Genomic DNA, 23,388 nt, shown 5'->3' on the forward strand with positions numbered 1-23,388 from the left:
ACAGGTCAGCTCACACAGGTCATGTGACACAGTGGCAAAAAGCTGAGTTGTGATTTCAATAAATAAATATGATAAAACCAGAAAATAAAACGGATCAAATAGAACAAAAGCAACAAAGGCTGGATGGATGCTTAACACAGTCAGACAGACGGATGCTTGTCATGTCCTAACATGAGTGTAATTATGAAGTCATCATATTAGTGCACTTCTCATGCTGACAGATAAACAACGCAGCAAAATGTTTCATGTTTCCTTCTGTCAGAGGGGAGCATCCTGTGATGTCACTTCCTGTGATGTCACTTCCTGTGATGTCATCGTGACGCCGGACAAGGCCTCCAGCATCTGGAAGTAGTTGTACTTGATGTCGAACTCCATGTCGTACCAGAAGTTCACTGCAGCAGAGACACAGCAGAGAGAAGACTTGAGACTTGACTGGACTTGGGACTAGACTTTGACTTGTACTCTGATGACTTGAAAAGGTTGCTAAAAATCTTAACTTGAGATCTTGTGTTGCTGCGCTCTGTTGTTGTTGTTGTTGTTGGAGTAGCAGCAACGGTCTGCTAGCAGCGGTTTGGTAATAAATAACAGACGTAGAATTCCCTGATTGACCAATCAGATGAGTATTAGACAAAGCCGTGTGATAAAGGGCTGTGATTGGCTTGGCCGTTTTTAGGTTAAAACGGGAGGGCGGCCAGACGCAGCTGCCACAGCAAAATGAGGCATGAGCTGGAAGGTCCCCAGGCTAGGAGACAAGGACTCGGACGTGTTCATTGATACACAGTTCTGGATAAAAAGCTTATACACGTTTTTTCCCCCTGTAATACAGTAGCTGTAGTGATGCTGTGACATTATTCAATTTCGTACAAGGGCGGGCACATGTGTTCCACTAACATGTGGATCCACGCTGATGTTCAGTAACTCCCCACTTGGACTCGACTCTGACACTTGTTGGACTGGGGACTGGAACACCAGGGGCCTGGAGATACAGTGACTTGACTCCAACCCTGGTTGGCGTTACCTGCGATGCAGCCATGGCTCTGCCTGACGTTACCTGCGATGCAGCCATGGCTCTGCCTGACGTTACCTGCGATGCAGCCATGGCTCTGCCTGGCGTTACCTGCGATGCAGCCATGGCTCTGCCTGGCGTTACCTGCGATGCAGCCATGGCTCTGCCTGGCGTTACCTGCGATGCAGCCATGGCTCTGCCTGGCGTTACCTGCGATGCAGCCATGGCTCTGCCTGACGTTACCTGCGATGCAGCCATGGCTCTGCCTGGCGTTACCTGCGATGCAGCCATGGCTCTGCCTGGCGTTACCTGCGATGCAGCCATGGCTCTGCCTGGCGTTACCTGCGATGCAGCCATGGCTCTGCCTGACGTTACCTGCGATGCAGCCATGGCTCTGCCTGACGTTACCTGCGATGCAGCCATGGCTCTGCCTGACGTTACCTGCGATGCAGCCATGGCTCTGCCTGACGTTACCTGCGATGCAGCCATGGCTCTGCCTGACGTTACCTGCGATGCAGCCATGGCTCTGCCTGACGTTACCTGCGATGCAGCCATGGCTCTGCCTGGCGTTACCTGCGATGCAGCCATGGCTCTGCCTGACGTTACCTGCGATGCAGCCATGGCTCTGCCTGGCGTTACCTGCGATGCAGCCATGGCTCTGCCTGACGTTACCTGCGATGCAGCCATGGCTCTGCCTGACGTTACCTGCGATGCAGCCATGGCTCTGCCTGACGTTACCTGCGATGCAGCCATGGCTCTGCCTGACGTTACCTGCGATGCAGCCATGGCTCTGCCTGACGTTACCTGCGATGCAGCCATGGCTCTGCCTGGCGTTACCTGCGATGCAGCCATGGCTCTGCCTGACGTTACCTGCGATGCAGCCATGGCTCTGCCTGACGTTACCTGCGATGCAGCCATGGCTCTGCCTGACGTTACCTGTGATGCAGCCATGGCTCTGCCTGACGTTACCTGCGATGCAGCCATGGCTCTGCCTGACGTTACCTGCGATGCAGCCATGGCTCTGCCTGACGTTACCTGCGATGCAGCCATGGCTCTGCCTGACGTGGTGAAACCCTGGTTGGCGTTACCTGCGATGCAGCCATGGCTCTGCCTGACGTGGTGAAACCAGAGGGAGGGCAGGTAGAGCGTCTCTCCGGCCCGCACGGTGACGCAGAGCGGCCGTGCCGCGCTGTAGGCGGGGTAACGCTCCAGGTCAGGATCCACAGGGTCCAGAGGGATCCACGGCACCTGGACATATACATATAATACATATAGATGGTTTTGACGGAAATGTGTTGCTACTAGGGAACAGTTTGAAACATAGCTTTTTTCCTGTCCGTTTTTGTGTTAGCAAACATTGCAACAGGAAGCAAGCTAGGGTCAATTTAGAATGTTTATGTTGTCAAGTTAAACCGTCTATAGCAACAGTTTTATGAAAGCAATAAGCCCCGGGCTGTGGTTTTCACCAGACGCTGGTAAACGCACACAAATCACTTCTCCTGTCCATTTAAAATTGGTCCGCCAGCCGCGTGTGTTTCTTATAGAAGGCCAAGGCAAGGCAATCAGTTGGTGAAAATGATGTCTCATGAAACAAAATACAGTAAGTGCTGATCTTAAAACTGATTTTAATAATGGCCCACACTCAGTGGCCACTTTGTTAGGTACACCTGTACAATCCAAATTCTACGTTTACAGTAGTTTATAATGTTCAGTTCCTGTTGACATTGTCGGGAATGTGTAAATGTAATTATATGTTTATTTTTGACATTTCAAGCCGTTTCCAGCACTTTATTCAAAACCCAAGCACTTTTCAAATGTTGGAACCACATTAAAATTCAAATGTTTTCAAAGGATTTCCAGCACCTGTAGGAATCCTAGGAGAATTTACTCTCTAAGCGCAGCACTCCCAGCAGACACAATCTGTCAAGAGAGGAACGTGAAGCTCTCAAAGAACTTTCTGACAACAAAGATATAGTGATTAAAAGGGCAGATAAAGGAGGAGCAGTAGTGGTTTGGGGAGTGGATCAATACACAAAAGAGGCATATCGACAACTGCAAGATACTAACTTTTACCTCCCCCTAGCCCGCAACCCTATAGAGACTTTAACTAGTGAGCTTGAAGAGCTACTCACCACGGCTAAGAATGAGTCTCATATCACGGAGAAAGAATTCAAATTTTTGTTCAATCCTAATGCCATTAGTGTTGTCACGGTACTCGGTACTTCGGTACTTGGACGGTACTACATTGCTACGGTACTGAACGGTACCTGTTTTTCATGGTACCGAGGGTACCGAATTTACTATTTAGTTTGCCACCATGGCTTGGCTTCATGGACCCAGCCGCCAGCTAACGTTAGCCTGTCTGCCTGATCAACATACATACATATACTGCGCATACGCGTGATTTCTAACCCCACATAGGATAAGCAATAACCACGCCCTGTGGCGCCTGGATTGGCCAGGAGCAACACTGGAGGGCACGCACAGGCAGCGAAGATAATGGCTAACAGCTACAGCAGGAGCGGCTGCTCCTGTCCTATTCCAACAACTCAACTTGTTGAGAAGAAGAATGCAAAGAGTCGCATTTGGAAATATCAGTCCCCAAAGTCCCATCTGCAAAAAGTGTGAAAGGGAGTTCCAAACCAAACAGGATAACACATCCAATCTCGCCAAGCAGCTGAAAGACAGGCACCCAGACCTGTTCAAATGATTCAAGGTGGGTTACTTCTTTCAAACGGTGTAAAATAACACGTTTAACAACATATCAAACAGACCTTATCCTGTCACATTCGTTTTTGAGATAGCTGGCAATGCATTGTGTAACCAAAAAACGTTTGCGCTAACGTTAACGTAACGTGTTTTGTAATGGAATCATTATGGGACCCGGCTAATACCTGGTACAGCGTTAGCTAGCATAGTGTAACACGTGTGCAATGCAATGTTTGTAATGGAAACATTATGGGACACGGCTAATAGCCGAACTTAGCCATAGTTCAACATGGCATCAAAATAAATACAAGCTTCTTTCGGGTGAAACATGTCCGTGAATTAAAACTAGCTACATAAAATTGCTTGCACTCTACATGTGTGTATGTGCAGTTCTCTTTATCATCTCTTTATTTTAGTAAATCTCACTGACGTTACTTTCCATTTAACAGTATGCGAGAGATGAAGATGAAGAGGAAGGCACAAGTCGCGGGGCCCAAAAGACCACCCAGCAGACAATTCCTGATGTTTTTGAAAAGCAGAGGAAATATGACAAGAACTCACATGAAGCAAGAAAGTGTGATAGGGCATTGGCAGAATTCCTATGCATCGATCAAATACCAATATACACCGTTGAAAAAAAAGGATTCCAGCAATTCTGTGAAATAAATTAAATTATAATATTTAATATAATAATACAATTAAATACTTGAGGGCTACATGCCACTGGTGTTGCACTGTCTGTACTCACTGCCATACATAGTTGAATGTAAGAAGTAAGCAGAAGCACATTGTTTTGTTTTAAAGTTGAAGGCTACATGCCATTTGTTCATTGGAAATGGTTGCATACTTTAATAAAGGAGAATATGTTCAAGAAATATCAGTCTGTTTTTTTTACCGTGGTACCGAAATTGGTACCGAGTACCGTGGAAATTCACTAGTACCGGTACCGACTACTGAATTATTGGTACCGTGACAACACTAAATGCCATCATTCTACATGCTCCCCAAAGTACACAAGAACCTCACTGAACCACCAGGGAGACCTGTGATTTCAGGCAATGATTCACTCACAGAGCCTATCTCTAAATATGTGGACTTTTTTATCAAGCCTTTACTCCCATCCCTCCCGGCATACATCCAAGACACCACGGAGGTTCTTAACAAAATCCAGGAACAGAAGAACATCGGCCCTAATGCAATTCTAGCAGTTATGGATGTGGCCGCACTTTACACATCAATTGATCACGGACAGGGGCTGACCGCCCTGAGACACTATCTAGACCAACGTCCGGACACACATGAACCACCTACAGACTTCCTGATCAATCTTACTGAATGGACACTCAATAACAATGTGTTTCTATTTCAGGATAATGTGTTTAAACAGATCAAAGGCTGTGCTATGGGAGCATGCTTCAGCCCTTCCTACGCAGGACTCTATATGGGTAAATGGGAGGAAGACTATGTATATCATCCACGTAATGTCTTTAGAGACATTGGATTTAATGTATTGTGTTATATTGTGGTATTATATTATATAATATTGTATGGTAATGATATGTAATACTATAATATCTTATAATATATTGTCCAGTATAGGTACATGTATGCTGGATTTGATGGTAGCCAAGGTGTTTGAGGTGGGGGGCGACCTGTTGTCAGCCAGCCAGTAACTGAGCCGGTGTTTCACTCGACCCTGTATTTTATTAGATCTTATTTTATTTTATTTATTTTACTTGATTATATTTTAATGTATGTTTTCTATTAGGATTTGATGGGTTTATTTTTTAATAGCACAAATTGTCTTTTATTTTATTTTATGCTTATTTTTATTGGTTATTCACTGTGCCCCACTTTCCCATATTATTCTCCCCCCTGCGTGGCAGGCACACCCACGCGATACCCTCAGACTCTGACAAGTGCTTGTGGCACTCACACTGTTATACACTTACACACATCCAGACATACACACAACAGTACACATTTTATAACAGTCATCATGAGGACCGCAATGGAAATAAGCTGCTAGCTTTATTGCGTTTTTATCCTTTTGATAATGGTGGGCCTGTGTATGTATATATGTATATTGTATATACTGTGTATTCATTATCAATAAAGAACTCAATCAATCAATCAATCAATCACCTAATCTGGTGGGGAAGATACATCGATGATGTCATACTGTGGTGGGGGGGGACAGAAGATGAGCTGTTATCTTTCCATAGCTATTTAAACTGTACCAATAGTAACATCCAACTCTCTTTAGAATATGATCAAAATAAGATTAACTTTCTAGACCTATGTATCAGCAAAGATGCTACAGGCAATCTACACACTTCTATCTACAGAAAGGAGACACATAAGAATACCATACTCCACTCCAATAGCTTCCACCCAAATACATTGATCAATAATATCCCCTTTGGACAGTTCCAAAGATTACGTAGACTATGTGATACAGACTTGGATTTCCAGATTCAAAGTAAGGAGATGTACAGCCGTTTCAGAGAACGCAATTACCCCCCAGAGACACTAGACGCAGCCCTCTTCAAAGCCAGCGCACTAGAGCGGCAGTCTCTTCTTACACGTAAACCGAAAACCAACAAACCAGATCAAGTCTATTTCTCCACCAGATTTAGCACACAGTCGTACGTAGTGAGGAATATCATTAAACGTAACTGGGATCTCATCAGGAGCGATGAGACGTTACAAAGTGTCTTCCCAGATCCCCCTATATTCTCTTTCAGAAGAGCACCAACTTTAGGGGATAAACTAATGCGCAGTCACCAACCTGCCAAGGAGACAGCCACTTGGCTACCTAGAATCCCAAATGGCACCTTTAAATGTGGCCATTGCAACCAATGCGACCTAGTAGTAAAATCCAAAGGCTTTACTCATCCACACACATTACAGACCTACTCTTTAAGACATTTTGTGAATTGCAAAACCACCCATGTAATTTATATTCTGTCTTGTCTTCGATGTGTGGCGTTCTATGTAGGACGCACTAAGCGACGGCTTCAGGACCGTCTAGCAGAACACAGATATGCTGCTAAGATTAACAACATGGACTATGCTTTGGTTAAACATTTCAAAGATAGCCATGCTGACTACTCTGTTTCCTTCACAGCCATCGCTATAGATCACGTCCCATCCACATCTAGAAGAGGAAATCGAGAGAAAGCCCTTAATCAGCTAGAAAGCCGCTGGATCCATAGACTACAGGCTTTACGTTCCCCAGGGCTGAACGATGCTATATATATGGTTTCTTTCCTATAGACATCCTCCCCTCAGGAATTTGGTAGCCCTCTCCTCTGCTTTATTTCCCCCTAGCCCCCCCCCCCTTTTGTTTACAAGGGTTATGCATCATGATTATTATATATGTATTTTCTTATTCTATTGGTCTCACAACGTATTATGATTATAGATGTTTGTTGTTTTGTGGTGTATGTACTTTTCTAGCCTAGGAGTCTCTTTGTATATAGAACTAAGGTCAGTACCGATAAGTGTATTTATGTGACATGTTGACCTCTTGTGGTTAATATTATGTACTTTTTTCCAGCTAACAGCTGTTAACACATTGAGTGCCAGCCATTTTTTCAATCCTGTAGGTAAGTTGTGCCAGGGTTTTTTTTGAGGATTCTGGCTCATTTTACAAGAGCCGAGGATTATTTTCTGTTAAGACTTCGTGAACACCAATCATCTAAAAATAACTAATAGAATGTGTGCTTTCTCTGTCTAAAAGAGTTAGTTTGCAGAGTTAGTAGTTATGTAGATATTAGCCGTTGAGTACAGCATGGTTTCAGAGATTTTCAGAGAGTTTGGAGATAAATGGATTTTTAGAACCACCTCACGTGCCTGTGATTATGGGTGCCCTTGTCTCCCACTCTGTGTGCTCTCTCGCTCTCTCTCTCTCTCTCTCTCTCTCTCTCTCTCTCTCTCTCTCTCTCTCTCTCTCTCTCTCTCTCTCGAGAGAGAGAGAGAGAGAGAGAGAGAGAGAGAGAGAGAGAGAGAGAGAGAGAGAGAGAGAGAGAGAGAGAGAGAGAGAGAGAGAGAGAGAGAGTGTGTGTGTGTCTCCAAACTCCTCCCTCCGTCTGTGCTGCGGAGTGCTCTGCTGCTGGGAGTTTGAGCAGCGAGTTTGAGCAGCCTCTCTCCCTGGCAGCGAGTGTGGATAGGTCTCACTGTCTCTTGGGTTTGAGAGCCCCGATGAAGCCCCGTGCGACTCTAGGCTTTATGCTGCTCACCCAGTCCATTTCTGGAACCCCCCACCGCAGCAGCGCGAAAGCGTCCCCGCCTACAGTATGAGAATGAGGCTCGTTCGTTTCTGACTGTAAAATCGCCAAGCCATTTCCGCGGGAGGCGGCTGCTTTTGGTTGACTTTATCTCTGTCGGGAGAGGACCGTCGCCACCTAGCTGGTCGGTAAAATAGATTATACACATTCAATACTTCCAATATCTCCATAGGAGACGCGGGGGGCATTGATCCACGTAGCACCGTCAAAAAAACGCCCAGCTATTTCCTTGAAAATTAGAATGCTTTCTCCAGCACGGAAAGCCACAGCCACGGGTCCCGTGGCTGTGGCTTTCTCTCTGTCTCTGTCTGGAGAGAACTGTCGCCACTTAGTGGTCGGTAAAATAGATTATACACATTCTCTTCCTCCAATAGTGATATAGAAGACGTAAAAGGGGTTGATTGATGTCCCACCGTCAAAAAAAAAAAATGTTTATGTAAGACGAGATAGCTCGTCTATGGCACTCAACCGTTGAATTATGTAAGACGAGATATCTCGGCTATGGCACTCAACGTGTTAAGTATTGCCATTAAGGCCACACCCATGGGTGTGGCTTGCTGAACTTATTAAGGCTTCCTTTACTGACTTGTTTCCTGTTTGCAACTAGCCCTGAAGAAGGCCTTATGGCCGAAACATGTTGGCTGTTTTATTCTGTTCTATGAAGAACTAGCCTTATATTAGAGCTTTTTAATGAAGAAGAGTGCCTTGGAACCTTTTTGATGACCTGTAGGAATCCTGTTTACATCTTTCAATTGTTAGCTTAGCTACAATGCTAGCTACTTCACAGAGTAAATTCAACCTAATATGTAAGGGATAATCAACTCCTAGGTGTGCGTTAAACGATTTGAATGCACAACGCAGAGGCGAAGAAGCACCTGACGTCATGAGGTCTTTCCTTGACCTCGTAACGTTTTCCATCCAGGTCCAGGACAGGTGGTTAGGAGAAGACATGATCCAGGTCCAGGACAGGTGGTTAGGAGAAGACATGATCCAGGTCCAGGACAGGTGGTTAGAAGGAGAAGACATGGGACGTTTTAAAGTGTTGCCTGTTTGAACGCAGCTCTGAACTCACCTTGTCAGAGCCCATCTGATCCACAACCTCAAAGTCTCCATCTTCTTTCTGTCTGTAAACAGCCGGCTGGTAAAGACCTGAGAGAGAGACAGGTAGAGAGAGAGATAGAGAGAGGTAGACAGACAGACAGACAGAGGAGCACAGTCTTCAGCAGAGCCTACTTGCCTCATTGCACATTGTGTTGTTGCAGTATTCAGTTGTTTTATAATAATAATAATAATAATAAAACAAGTTAACCTGGTCATGATAATCCAGTTTCAATAGTCTGAATTTAACTAATATGAAATAAAAAGGCAGACTTTTCTTGAATCACAGGCAGGCTATATGCTTTTTAGTTAAACTGGTCATAACTTTTAATTAAACTGGGGCCATGCTAATCCAGTTTCAATCATCTGAATTGAACTAAAATTATAAAATTATATATGAAATGAAAAGGCAGACTTCTCTTGAATTACAGGCAGAGCATATGCTTCAGCTTGTTAAACAAGTAAAACTGGTCAGGCTAATCCAGTTTCAATAATCTGAATTTAACTCAAATGAAATATGAAGAAGAAAAAAATTTTTTTTTTTTTTGCCAATGTCCCAATCAAAACGGCCCCGCCAGTTGAGAAACGCTGCCGTAGAGGACAGAGGGTGGTTTGCTATGGTTACCGTAGGGGATGAAGGGGCGGTCCGTCGGTGGCAGCAGGATGAAATGTTTCTCTCCAGAAATCACACAGTAAATATTCTCATAGTGATCCTTGTGCACTGAAACACAGCAGACACGCAGTAGTAAACACACGGTTAACATGTAGTAAATACAACAAACACGTAATGCATTAGCTGACAGACAGAGACACTGGAAAATATTGTATTTCTGGCGCAGCGCGGTGCTGTGAAGCCCTGGTCTCACGCTCGCTGCTTCTGGCTCTACAAAAACAAGATGACAAACTCAAGGCTTCAAATGAGAGTCCAGAAACCAGTGGCTGACGTCACCGAGGCTACAACCATGTGTTGATACAGTCTATGGTGGTGCAGCAGAGAGGGCAGGCTCTATGGTGCAGGTGCAGCAGAGAGGGCAGGCTCTATGGTGCAGGTGCAGCAGAGAGGGCAGGCTCTATGGTGGTGCAGCAGAGAGGGCAGGCTCTATGGTGGTACAGCAGAGAGGGCAGGCTCTATGGTGGTGCAGCAGAGAGGGCAGGCTCTATGGTGGTGCAGCAGAGAGGGCAGGCTCTATGGTGGTGCAGCAGAGAGGGCAGGCTCTATGGTGGTGCAGCAGAGAGCAGGCTCTATGGTGGTGCAGCAGAGAGGGCAGGCTCTATGGTGGTGCAGCAGAGAGGGCAGGCTCTATGGTGGTGCAGCAGAGAGCAGGCTCTATGGTGGTGCAGCAGAGAGGCCAGGCTCTATGGTGGTGCAGCAGAGAGGGCAGGCTCTATGGTGGTGCAGCAGAGAGGGCAGGCTCTATGGTGGTGGTGCAGCAGAGAGGACAGGCTCTATGGTGCAGGTGCAGCAGAGAGGGCAGGCTCTATGGTGGTGCAGCAGAGAGGGCAGGCTCTATGGTGCAGGTGCAGCAGAGAGGCCAGGCTCTATGGTGCAGGTGCAGCAGAGAGGGCAGGCTCTATGGTGGTGCAGCAGAGAGGCCAGGCTCTATGGTGGTGCAGCAGAGAGGCCAGCAGGCTCTATGGTGCAGGTGCAGCAGAGAGGGCAGGCTCTATGGTGCAGGTGCAGCAGAGAGGGCAGGCTCTATGGTGGTGCAGCAGAGAGGGCAGGCTCTATGGTGCAGGTGCAGCAGAGAGGGCAGGCTCTATGGTGCAGGTGCAGTAGAGAGGGCAGGCTCTATGGTGGTGCAGCAGAGAGGGTAGGCTCTATGGTGGTGCAGCAGAGAGGCCAGGCTCTATGGTGCAGGTGCAGCAGAGAGGGCAGGCTCTATGGTGGTGCAGCAGAGAGGGCAGGCTCTATGGTGGTGCAGCAGAGAGGGCAGGCTCTATGGTGGTGCAGCAGAGAGGGCAGGCTCTATGGTGGTGCAGCAGAGAGGGCAGGCTCTATGGTGGTACAGCAGAGAGGGCAGGCTCTATGGTGGTGCAGCAGAGAGGGCAGGCTCTATGGTGGTGCAGCAGAGAGGGCAGGCTCTATGGTGGTGCAGCAGAGAGGGCAGGCTCTATGGTGGTGCAGCAGAGAGCAGGCTCTATGGTGGTGCAGCAGAGAGGGCAGGCTCTATGGTGCAGGTGCAGCAGAGAGGGCAGGCTCTATGGTGGTGCAGCAGAGAGCAGGCTCTATGGTGGTGCAGCAGAGAGGCCAGGCTCTATGGTGGTGCAGCAGAGAGGGCAGGCTCTATGGTGGTGCAGCAGAGAGGGCAGGCTCTATGGTGGTGGTGCAGCAGAGAGGACAGGCTCTATGGTGCAGGTGCAGCAGAGAGGGCAGGCTCTATGGTGGTGCAGCAGAGAGGGCAGGCTCTATGGTGCAGGTGCAGCAGAGAGGCCAGGCTCTATGGTGCAGGTGCAGCAGAGAGGGCAGGCTCTATGGTGGTGCAGCAGAGAGGCCAGGCTCTATGGTGGTGCAGCAGAGAGGCCAGCAGGCTCTATGGTGCAGGTGCAGCAGAGAGGGCAGGCTCTATGGTGCAGGTGCAGCAGAGAGGGCAGGCTCTATGGTGGTGCAGCAGAGAGGGTAGGCTCTATGGTGCAGGTGCAGCAGAGAGGGCAGGCTCTATGGTGCAGGTGCAGTAGAGAGGGCAGGCTCTATGGTGGTGCAGCAGAGAGGGTAGGCTCTATGGTGGTGCAGCAGAGAGGCCAGGCTCTATGGTGCAGGTGCAGCAGAGAGGGCAGGCTCTATGGTGGTGCAGCAGAGAGGGCAGGCTCTATGGTGGTGCAGCAGAGAGGGCAGGCTCTATGGTGGTGCAGCAGAGAGGCCAGGCTCTATGGTGGTGCAGCAGAGAGGCCAGGCTCTATGGTGGTGCAGCAGAGAGGCCAGGCTCTATGGTGCAGGTGCAGCAGAGAGGCCACGCTCTATGGTGGTGCAGCAGAGAGGCCAGGCTCTATGGTGGTGCAGCAGAGAGGGCAGGCTCTATGGTGGTGCAGCAGAGAGGCCAGGCTCTATGGTGCAGGTGCAGCAGAGAGGGCAGGCTCTATGGTGCAAGTGCAGCAGAGAGGGCAGGCTCTATGGTGGTGCAGCAGAGAGGGCAGGCTCTATGGTGCAGGTGCAGCAGAGAGGGCAGGCTCTATGGTGGTGCAGCAGAGAGGGCAGGCTCTATGGTGGTGCAGCAGAGAGGGCAGGCTCTATGGTTGTGCAGCAGAGAGAGCAGGCTCTATGGTGGTGCAGCAGAGAGGCCACGCTCTATGGTGGTGCAGCAGAGAGAGCAGGCTCTATGGTGGTGCAGCAGAGAGGCCAGGCTCTATGGTGGTGCAGCAGAGAGGCCAGGCTCTATGGTGCAGGTGCAGCAGAGAGGCCAGGCTCTATGGTGCAGGTGCAGCAGAGAGGCCAGGCTCTATGGTGGTGCAGCAGAGAGGCCAGGCTCTATGGTGGTGCAGCAGAGAGAGCAGGCTCTATGGTTGTGCAGCAGAGAGAGCAGGCTCTATGGTGGTGCAGCAGAGAGAGCAGGCTCTATGGTGGTGCAGCAGAGAGGCCAGGCTCTGAGGCTTCATGTTGTGCTTGATTTCATTTGGAAACAAACCTCTTCAGTGACAGCCGTGTTCTGCTCTGTTGTGTCGTACTCATAGACTGTATCAAAATATGGACTCCTCCAGATTGCCACTTTGACCGTCGCCATTTCGTTTTATTTTTTGGAGCTAGAAGCAGCTAGCGTGAGACCAGGGGTTTCCCGATCACTGGACAGGCGCCCTGTCAAAACATAGTCTGCTTTATCATCTATTTGACTCGAATTGGGACCATAATTGACTAAATGAACATCATGCTGTATTTGTGCTGTATTTCCTAATGAACTCATTAGGAAAGTGTTTACTGAGGTGATAAATCAAGAGAGAAGCAGGGTCATCTTCCCAATGACTTCTGTATAATCAGACTTCCCTTTGCAGCCACTGGAGTCACCCCCTGGACTCAGATGTAAAGCACAGATACACTGCGTAACGCATCATCATTCAGAAACCAAGTCAAGTCAAGTTTATTTGTATAGCCCTAATTCACAAGCATGTCCCAGAGGGCTTGACAGAGAATATGTCTAGCTAATTCTAGCTGACACAACAGTAGCAAATTACAGTAGTAATGATAACACATTGAACAATTGATGAAAACCACGCCCAAAACGGGGGAAAACAGAAACCCCCCCTCCAATCCTGGCGTTCTCCTATGTCGCCTGCATGGTTGCGTGTTGCACAAAAAGATCGTATATACGGAAGATGAACACTCCAGCTTACTTCTTTGACAGCTACATCCACATTTTTCTTCTCGCCAATTCTCAATGGCTTCCTTGTTTTGCTCGGGAGTACAAAACAACTTTAACTGTCGATTTTTTACATGTGTTGTCTGCGCAGCCCCACCACACAACAGCTTTTAGCTATGTTTAATTCAAGGAAAATGACGCTGGTGTGTTGAAATGAACGGAGCTTTTCCCCCGTGATGGGCGTGGCCTATTTCATGCAGTGTCTCCATAATAACAACAACAACAACAACAACAACAACAACAACAATAATAATACCGGTAATAAAGATGTAAAGAGTCTTACTGGACGTGACGGCGCTCGCCTCGCCCAGCCAGAAGTTGACAGCATCCGGAAGCTTTCCTGCAGAGAAACAAGATTGAGATGAGATGAAAGTTGATTGACGGTTGGGTCGCTTGACAGCACAGCGCAGAGAAATATGTGGGACATTGAACGTGACACAGCTGATCAGAATAACAGACCTTATTTCACACATTTAACAACAATCCCCATACATTGACTTTGAGACGAAAGAACTGGAAGTGCAGGGACTTCTGGGTAAATACGTCATTGGTTTGTAGATGGGCGTGCGTCTGACGTCGGCATGGTGTGTGTGTGTGTGTGTGTGTGTGCGTGCGTGCGTGCATGCGTGCGTGCGTGCGTGCGTGCGTGTGTGCGCGTGTGTGTGCGTGAATGGCTTTGTTGGTATTAAAGGAGAACTTACCTCCAAAACACTTTTTTTCAGCTTTTAACCAATATATATGACTTTGGGGGTGATGTGTGAAGAATTCTGGTCAAAATTTCCACATTTGACACCAAACTGTTGCCATTCGACCATTTGTATCATTTTTCAGCAGCATATCTGGCATAAGCGCCCTCTAAGGGTCGAAGACTGCTTTTTTTTTTTTCTCAAATGAATGGGATATTAGGAACACACTGACGTCACAGTGTTCCCAAAGACTATGGGATTTCAAGATAATTACTCCCCTACCCCCCCTGTACCCTTTCGGCTCCTCAGAACTCCAAGCCTATTCCTATTGAAGTTTGCTCTTAAAATACTGAACCAAACGTCGTCAAAGTTGGCACATGTCTTAATTATAGTTAGTTTCCCGCTGAATGTGTCATTACTTTATTAATATCTTACCTGGATAAGCTCGAATGATGATGTTTATATTATCAGTCCGAGTTGGAAGCAGCTGTCTCCAGCGCAGGCAGGCGGGAGCGGGCGGGAGAGAGTCGGTACTGTAAACCTCATGCACTAGCGCCAAGCTCCGGCGGCGCGCGCAGCAGAAGCTGGGCTCTCTCGGTGTGTCTGTGTGTGTGTGTGTTTTGCTGTGCGGATTGGGTTTGACCGTTTGATCAAGCAAGTAGCTCCTGTGCTCTTAAAATACTGAACACCACGTTGTCATATTTGACATATGTCTTCATTGTAGACAGTTTATCGCTGAATGTGTCATTACATTATAAATATCTTACCTGGATAAGCTCTAATTATGTTGTTTATATTATCAGTCCGACTTGGAAGCACTTTCTCTCGGCCAGTCAAACGGGAGAGTCTGCACTCTCATGCACCCGCGGGAGCGCGCACAGCAGACAGACTGTGAATGGGCGGAGGAGGAGGAGGAGAGATCCGACAGGCTACTCAGCTACTGTGCCCGTCTGTGAAAAGCGTCCTGTCCAGTCGCACCTTCGCAAAAAGATGCGGGATTCCCTCAATCGCACAAAGAAAAATCGCACACCAGCTATTTCTGTCTGTGTTTGTTTGTTGCTCCGTGAGGTTACAGAGCGCCCCATGCATGGAGGAGCCAGGCTGTTTCGCCAGCCAGGGCGCAGCCTGCAACTGCGCTGAGAGGAAAACTTTTGCACAACTTTTAACAAGAATCACGAAAAGCCCCAAAACGCAAATTAAAAACAGATTTCATTGCGCGGTTTATCGCTAGTTGTACGAGGGAATGACGTGGAGAAATCTCGCATTGTGTTACCCCAGAGCGGGGGGTTTCTCCTATTGTGCGGTGATGCTGTAACGAGCCCATGTCACTTTGCTCTCGTAACGTAGTTTTGACACCTGCCATAGAGATACATGCAGAAAAATAATTAAATTTCTAGTTCGCCACTGAATTACCAAATTGATATAACTTTCAACCATTTTCAGATTTTCTGTTTCCATACAGACCAACAGCGTTGGCTAGTTGTTGATATTTATAAAGAAATTGCCCCTCTCAAATAAATTATTTTTGAGGCAGTAGGCAAACTGTAATGGCGTCGATTTCCGAAAAATAATCTTGACTTGGACACAGCCAAAGAGTCCAGTATAGACAAGAGTATATGTCATTTCTTGGTTTTTTCCATAGGTATTTTCAAATCACTGTTCTGATACATATCTAGGGGGTTAGTCCCCCTTTAAGGTAACATTATTCCCATCGCCATTTGAAACAGCTTTTTCGTGATTGACTCACACCACTTTTCCGAAATCGCTAAATTACAGAATCAGGCATTTTATGACTACAATAAGGCTATTGCTATCCAAACTCAAAGCTGAACAAAGAATGCCAGCATTTAGAGAATGTATGGCCAGCATTCTCACTTGCATGGAGCGAATTCTACGCCAAACTCCATTCAGAAATCTGTCAGTTTAATACTGCCTTCCTTGTCGGCAACAATACAAACCTAATAGATCAATAAAGGGCTAATAATGATTTAGGGATCATTAGCAGAGACTGGTCAAGCAGACATTCAACATAAAAGTAGAACATAAACATCCATAAAATATCCGACTGGACTTAGCCGACTGGATCGCCTGTCCTTCCCAGACTTGCGTCTGTCTGTCTGGGATTTGTTTCCGCTGCTGGTCCGAACCAACCAAACAAGGTTGGTGTGAACGCCCCCTGACTAGCTGTGTTCGGGGAGGAGTGATGACATCATCAGTGTGCACCTGCTCACCCAGCGCGGCGCTCATCCAGGAGATGTGCGGCTCCAGGTCAGAGGTCAGTGCCGGCAGCTCCTCCAGCAGGTTAGAACACTGCTTCTGAACATAGAACACACCTCTGTGCTGCACCTAACACACACACACACACACACACACACACACAGTTCTGTTTGCACACACATGAAACGGCCCTGCTGCCCCCAGAGGTTAGAGATTTATTTTTGTTTTTGTTTTTACCGATGTGTTCCCAGATGTCACTCTGCGTGGCGTCACACAGTGTGACATCATCATACCTTGCCCTCTATCACATCCAGCAGGGAGGAGAAGGTCATGCGACGCTCCTCCGGCATCACAAAGCGATCCCCGCTGATGGCGTCGGCGTAGCCGTTAGGGGTCACCGCCACGCTGATGACCTCTGAGCCCACCTTCTCTCTGCAGGAGGACACAGGACATCACATCAGGGCTGAGGAACAACAGTCCAAAAAAGACCTCCTAACTCATATTTCACTTGGAGCAAAAACAAAAAATAAGAACGGGAAGAAAATCTAAAATTCTTTTTTTTCCCTGAAATTTATTTTTATTTTTGCTACAAATGATATGTTTTATGGTCACTCACGATTCATGGAGAAAATTAATTGGAAACTCACTCCCGGGGCAAAAGATGTCACGTGACTGTTCAGCTCTATTCATTCATTCATTCAGTCAGGAATGGATAATGGTGATGATGTCATCAGTGATGTCATCAGTGATTATGTCATGCCAAATATTTTTGGTGGTTTCATCCTCGTCAGGTATTTTGAATCTTGTGTGACTGTAGATGGGCCAAGTCTTCATTAAGAAGGTCCTTTATCAATGAAACGGATTCTGTTGAGAAGTTCTACATAATGTTCTGTTGTTGCCTTGGCAATGGTTCTGTTCCAGTGTTACACAAGAAGATATCAAAAACATCTTTAAACCTGCCAAACTTGGTCTGTTGAAAGATGTAGTTTCCTCGAATGGGCTTGAGTTGCATGAGGTCACCTGGTTACTCTACATGACGCACAGGGTCCTGTGTCCAAGTTGCCCTTATTCTTTTAATTACCACCGGGTCAGTACATCAGAGGACGGGTTTCAGCGACCCAGTGGAAATTAAAAGAAAAAAGGGAGATTTTGAGTGCTAGAAACTAGCAAAGATAACACTTGCCCTTGCACCGGGCGTAAGATAGGGCCTTCTGTGTGTTCAGCTCTCAGTACTTTAGTAGCTTCTAAGTGAATCACTGTGGTTTCAATTTGAGTGTCTCATTAGTGTGTTTCTGTTTGTACTTCCTGTTCGCTTTCACATCACGTAGCCGTTAACTTTACTGCTGGGCACGGTGGCTCAGTGGTAGAGCTGTCGCCTCACAGTCAGAAGGTCCTGAGTTCGATTCTCGCCTGGGACACTGTGGGCTGTGGTTGTGTTCCCCCCATATCTTCAGTGCCTACTGCCCAGGTGGGGTATCTCGTCGTAAGGGCCTTTCTCTCTGTGTGGAGTTTGCATGTTCTCCCCGTGCTCCCCCAGGGGGGTTCCTCCGTATATAACCCCCCCACTAAAAACATGCAGAAGATCAGATCGTCATCGTCATCCGACCAGTGACGACAACATCCGAAGTCGGTCCCCGGGCGCTGTACGAGAAAGCGACCACTGCTCCTGGCCTGCCCCCCCAGAGGAAAGGACAAAGCCAGGATGGGTTAAATGCAGAGGACAAATTTCACCGGCCACCGTCAGCATGAGTGTGTTTGTGGCCGTCCGTGCATGTGTTGATGTGTAATCGTGTGACAATAAAGACGGGCTGGTCCGTCTGAAAATCGTGTCGTGTTTAATCGTGCTGAGCTGATGAAAACAATTCCTGCTGCTCCTTCATATTAAAAGCTTTCCACTGACAAACTACTTTTTATAGTGAAGAGCTTATAGGAAATGCAGTGTTTATCCCCCATTTTAGCGACAATTTTTGACCATTTAGTGACTGTCAGTCTCACAGTCCTATCCGATGCTGCTGCTCTGCTGCCCTCCTGACCTCAGGTAGGATGGTGTCCATCTGTTCAGGGCCGGCCAATGGTTGATGGCGTTGCGGATGATGCAGGGCTTGTTTGGACCAATCCAGTCACGGTAAAAGTCCAGAGGGGCGGGAGGCTCCTCCAGGTAGGGCACTGATTGGTTCAGGTAGAGATCTGAAGAGAAAACAAACAGCTGTTCACGCGAATACAGTAGAAGAAGAAGGAGGAGGAGCTAAAGTATCAGCAGGGCTTAATATGTGCTGGATCCTGCCAGACCAGAACCGGCACCTGGTTTTGGACTACCTGCACTCCGGTCCCTATCTGCGTGGAACCAACACCTGGTGACATGACACTTTTTTGTCTTTTCCCCTCCCTTCCAAAAGCCTCACTGTCTCATCATGTCCATATGAAGACAGGTCCAACTGTCTCATCATGTCCATATGAAGACAGGTCATCATTACCCTGTCAGAAAGTGATCACTTCACACAGTGAGCTGCTCTGCAGTAACCTTGCAAGCAAGTTGGATTCCCTCAGGAGATTTGCGATACCGCCCCCATCTGGCAATGTCAGGTTAGCTCTGCAGAGTGTCATGGTCAACTTCAGACAGTGACATGGCTAAACAGTAAACAGGGCTGTACGTTAACGTTTTTGCACACAGCACTGCTGCTACAGAGGTTGATAGTTTTGCAGCACGCCTGGCACGGACCATAAAATTGTAGCACGGGTATTAAATGTATGTTGCCATCTTTAAAAACAACCACAAGTAGTGCAGTTCACTACATAATTTAACAGGTATGTGACTGTTACTATTTCTAAAAACAACCACAAGTAGTGCAGTTCATCACTTAAACAGGTATGTGACAAACGGCTTCAACAGACAACCTGTTTGAACTCTAACTGCTCCTTCATACTTTAAGCTAAGCATACTTGAGACACTCAATTTAAACTTTAAATGACTCACCACTTTTAGGACTCCCACCTGAATTCAGCTTTAATTTATTTTTTTGTACTGGAAGACTATATGTTGAAAGGCGTCGGCGTGAAGCCATTCTATTAAAGGCTTTTTAAGTTTTGCAAACCAGTGTGCCTTGGAAGTGTTTTGGTTATGACTTTTTTTGATCACTAAGCTGAATGCAAGTCAACCACCTTTGATCTCATGATTTGCCCTTGGGTCCAGTGAGCACCTGCTTCTGACACCTGCAGGTGTGAAGCAGCACCTGCTTCTGACACCTGCAGGTGTGAAGCAGCACCTGCTTCTGACACCTGCAGGTATGAAGCAGCACTCCCTGGTCAATTTATTGGCATTTGCTCTCTATTGATTTTGATTTTTTGTACTGTTTGAGAAATCACAGTTTATGTTTTATACTTTTTTCAGCCTTTATAATGAGACCCTATGGAGCAAGAAGCCTTGAGTGTGTCTCACTCTAGTAGACTGTATTATTTTTTATTTATTTTTACTAAATTCACACATTTTAAAACTGCGACAGTTCAGACAACTTTCACTCTACATAGCAGGCTTTCAGGTTTCAGCCAATCTCATTTTGCCCGTTTCTCACGAATAAAAATACAAAGTGAAAACTAACAGTGTCAGCTGGTGCAACTGGCTGCAGACTATTATTTCACAAACTGCCGTGAGACCAGGTTGGAGCAGAGTGGTGTTGTAATGTGTGTGCATCCTTCTTTATTTTGAAGTGCATTTTAAAATTCTAATCCTGCTAGTTATCCCAATTTTGTACTAAATGTAGGCTAACTGTAATCTCAATTACATTTTGTCTGTAACTGTAAGGGATTACAGCTACTTTTTTGTAATCTGATTATGTAATCCTGTTACATTTGTAATCCGTTACTCTCCAAAGCCTGGTCTCAACGCCAGACCCATGACTGCATGAGTCTGGGGAGAGATTAGTCATGTAGTAATGTTTAGGATAGCTCTACTACAGTAATAATACATGGAAATTATAGCATTAGCGCTTTTCAAGAACTCAAAGGTGCTGGAGTAAGCTAGCGTTATGTATGGCAGCCCTGCACCACTATGCCTCTGTTTAGTAGCCAGTAACAGTAGTACATAGTAGTAGTAGCAACAGCAGCCGTAGCAGTATATATTTTAGTAATAATTGTAGCAGTCAGACTATTTCCTCACCATGCGCCTCCAGAGAAAAGTCAGTGAGGATTTCCCTCACAGCATCGCATTGTTTTTGCGTCATTCTTCTGTCAAACTAGAGTATTATGAACACAGTCGCGCCATGCTGCCATGTTCCTTTGTTTACAACTACTGGGCATGCGCACGCTTTCTGTTGGTGATGTTTTAGTTTTGGTTCCGGATATCCTCCCCCTGCAGGCTGGAGGACCAACTGCATACATACACACACACACACACACACACACACACACACACACACACACACACACACACACACACACACACACACACACACACACACACACACACACACACACACAGAATGTGAAACTAACTCATCAATCTGGCAGCGTCAGGTTAATGTCCCACTGCCCTTACAAGTTAAATGCTCCCACTGACTCTTTCCACAGCGTCTTCTGAAGCTTTCACAGTGTTATGTAGGCTATGATGTGCATTATGCTTCATCATGACACACTGTGTGATCTTGTTCCAACTTGTCTTCCTCTGCACACACACACACACACACACACACACACACACACACACACACACACACACACACACGGGACTAGAAGGAAGCATATTAGTAAGAAGTGTCAACTGAGGTGTACGAGCTTATGTAGGCTATAGTATCAGTATGCAAAGGTCCACAGGTGTGGAATGAGCTTGGGGATGATAAAATAAAATCATGTCCCCTTATTGTATCTATCTATCTATCTATCTATCTATGTATCTCTCTCTCTCTCTCTCTCTCTCTCTCTCTCTCTATATATATATATATATATATATATATACATATATATATATCAAATTTAGTATGTGGGCTCTGTCCACTGTTTCAAGTTCTATGTTCGGCCACAGCTATGTCGTTTTACATGTGATCGGGCTGAAACCTTCAGGGTGTGTTGTATAAGGGGCACCCGTGCGGGTGACCTGACGGAGCCGGATTTTTCAATTAATTACCTAAGATGGCATCAATGATGTCATACATAGGCATTGTGACATCATTGTGACATCACTGATGATGTCATCAGTGGCACACACACACACATTAGAGGACTGAGGGAGACGGAGAGGGGAGAGGGAGAGAGAGAGGGCCGGGGATAGAGACTGGGAGAGGAGAGGGAGAGAGACAGAGGGAAAGAGAGGTACCATCACTGATGACGTCATCAGCGATGTCATACATAGGCATTGTGACATAGCCTAGGTAAACCCAGCCACCACGTGACCTGCTCTCTCAGTTCCCAGTCACTAGCCTATAGGCATGCATATATATATATATATATATATATATATATATATATATATATATATATATATATTATATAAACAGGATAATAATCACATGAAGCAATTGTAAATCTCTTTGGGTCAAGGGTATTATTTTGTGTAGTTAAATGTTGGCACTAACACATTGTCATATGCAGTTCAAATTTCTTAGAAAAACAGTAAAAGGATAAATAGAGAAAATGTGCTAAGTGTGATTGGAAATCAGGTGAAACAGGTGAGAGAGTGAAATGGATCCTGACTCAGCTGCAGCCAATCAGAGTGATCAGGGCAGAGGAGCTGGATCTCTGATGATCAGTTGGTCATGGATGAGTCGTGGACTCTGGAGAGATACTTTGATGATTCCATCGCAAACGTGAGTAAACAGACAGTACTGTGATTGATCAGTGATCAGAGGATCTGCTCTCTCATGCTGAGTTTTATGAATCCATGTCTCAACTGTCACATCTTCAAACTCCCTATTTATCTAACACCATCTAAAAATGCTAGGATACTGGCTTCTAGTTGAATTCTCCTCATAGGCCTATCTAATTTTGACCCTTTAGTGCAGTGGTGAAAAGTAACTAATTTACTCAAGTACTGTAGCCCACTTACTTCAGTACAATTTTGAATTTGAGGTACTTGCACAGTTGCACTTTACTTTTGAGTATTTCCATGTGATGCTAATTTGTACTTCCACTACATTTTAGATAGGCTATTGTAGCTACTTTCCACTGCATTAATTTGATATTTAAAACATTTTATCATCTTTATAATAACTAGCCTATAGGGCCAGGCAGCATTGGTTAGACTAGCCAACATGAACATTTTTAGCTTGAGTCTCCACCTCTGAGCAGGAGGTGGAGGTCTGAGTAAAGGTAAGAGCTGAACTGTGAGCCATAGACCATATTCACAGTGCAGCCATCTTGGAATAACGTTACCAGCTGGTTGGGAAGCCAGAGAGGCTCTCATCTAAACCCATTGATAACCATGTCTGAACCTGGAGCAGTGGACCAAAAGTTTGAGTTCTGTCACACCAATTTCATTTGATCACATCGATAAATGGGCAGATGAATGTGTACAGGATTTAAAAAAATAGGGCTACAGCAACTGGATCGAGTCTTATATCCACGATATTCAAGGAAGCGCAGCTGATGCTCTCAATTGTAAACTGCAGTACCCCCTCGCACCACTATGAGCACCGAACCGATACATCTGGCAGGGACCGGCGCTGTGGTTCTCAGTTGAACCCGAAATGACACAGCCGAAGAAGGCTGTGTTTGAGCTTAAACTTAGGCACTGACATGTAAATAAGGGCTCGGTATTGGAAACTACGCAATATTTGGGAATACCATACAGCGGTGTGCTGTTTTCATAGTGCAGTGGGCAAAACAAAAACTTTGCATTTACTCATTTACATTCTATTACAGTATTAAAATGACTCAAGTAAGAGTAAAAATACAAATCCTAAAAATTAACAACAAAAACAAAACTACTCAAGTACTTGAGTACTTCAACACTTGGGTGTGACTTGTATACATGAACACACACCTGGCTGTCTCACCTGTCTGTGGTGTCCTGCAGGACTCCGGCTGCCAGCCGGGGGGGGCGGGGC

General features: G+C 46.3%; 1 protein-coding gene across 1 annotated transcript; it reads right to left on the reverse strand.

Moving 5' to 3' along the window:
• Positions 1-258: 258 nt before the first annotated feature.
• jmjd7 (jumonji domain containing 7) lies at positions 259-20,617 on the reverse strand (the record flags this gene model as incomplete). The annotated part of the gene is made up of 9 exons (XM_083636845.1): positions 20,508-20,617; positions 18,388-18,541; positions 16,648-16,786; positions 16,369-16,483; positions 13,735-13,791; positions 9,731-9,826; positions 9,080-9,156; positions 2,095-2,254; positions 259-392 (listed from the first exon to the last, which is right to left on the reverse strand). Exons 1-9 carry the CDS (start codon positions 20,569-20,571, stop codon positions 259-261), a joined length of 996 nt encoding a protein of 331 aa, XP_083492971.1. The 5' UTR covers positions 20,572-20,617.
• Positions 20,618-23,388: the final 2,771 nt, after the last annotated feature.

The sequence above is a fragment of the Poromitra crassiceps genome, assembly GCF_964638095.1.
Source record: "Poromitra crassiceps genome assembly, chromosome: 5".
Classification (NCBI taxonomy): Eukaryota; Metazoa; Chordata; class Actinopteri; order Beryciformes; family Melamphaidae; genus Poromitra; species Poromitra crassiceps.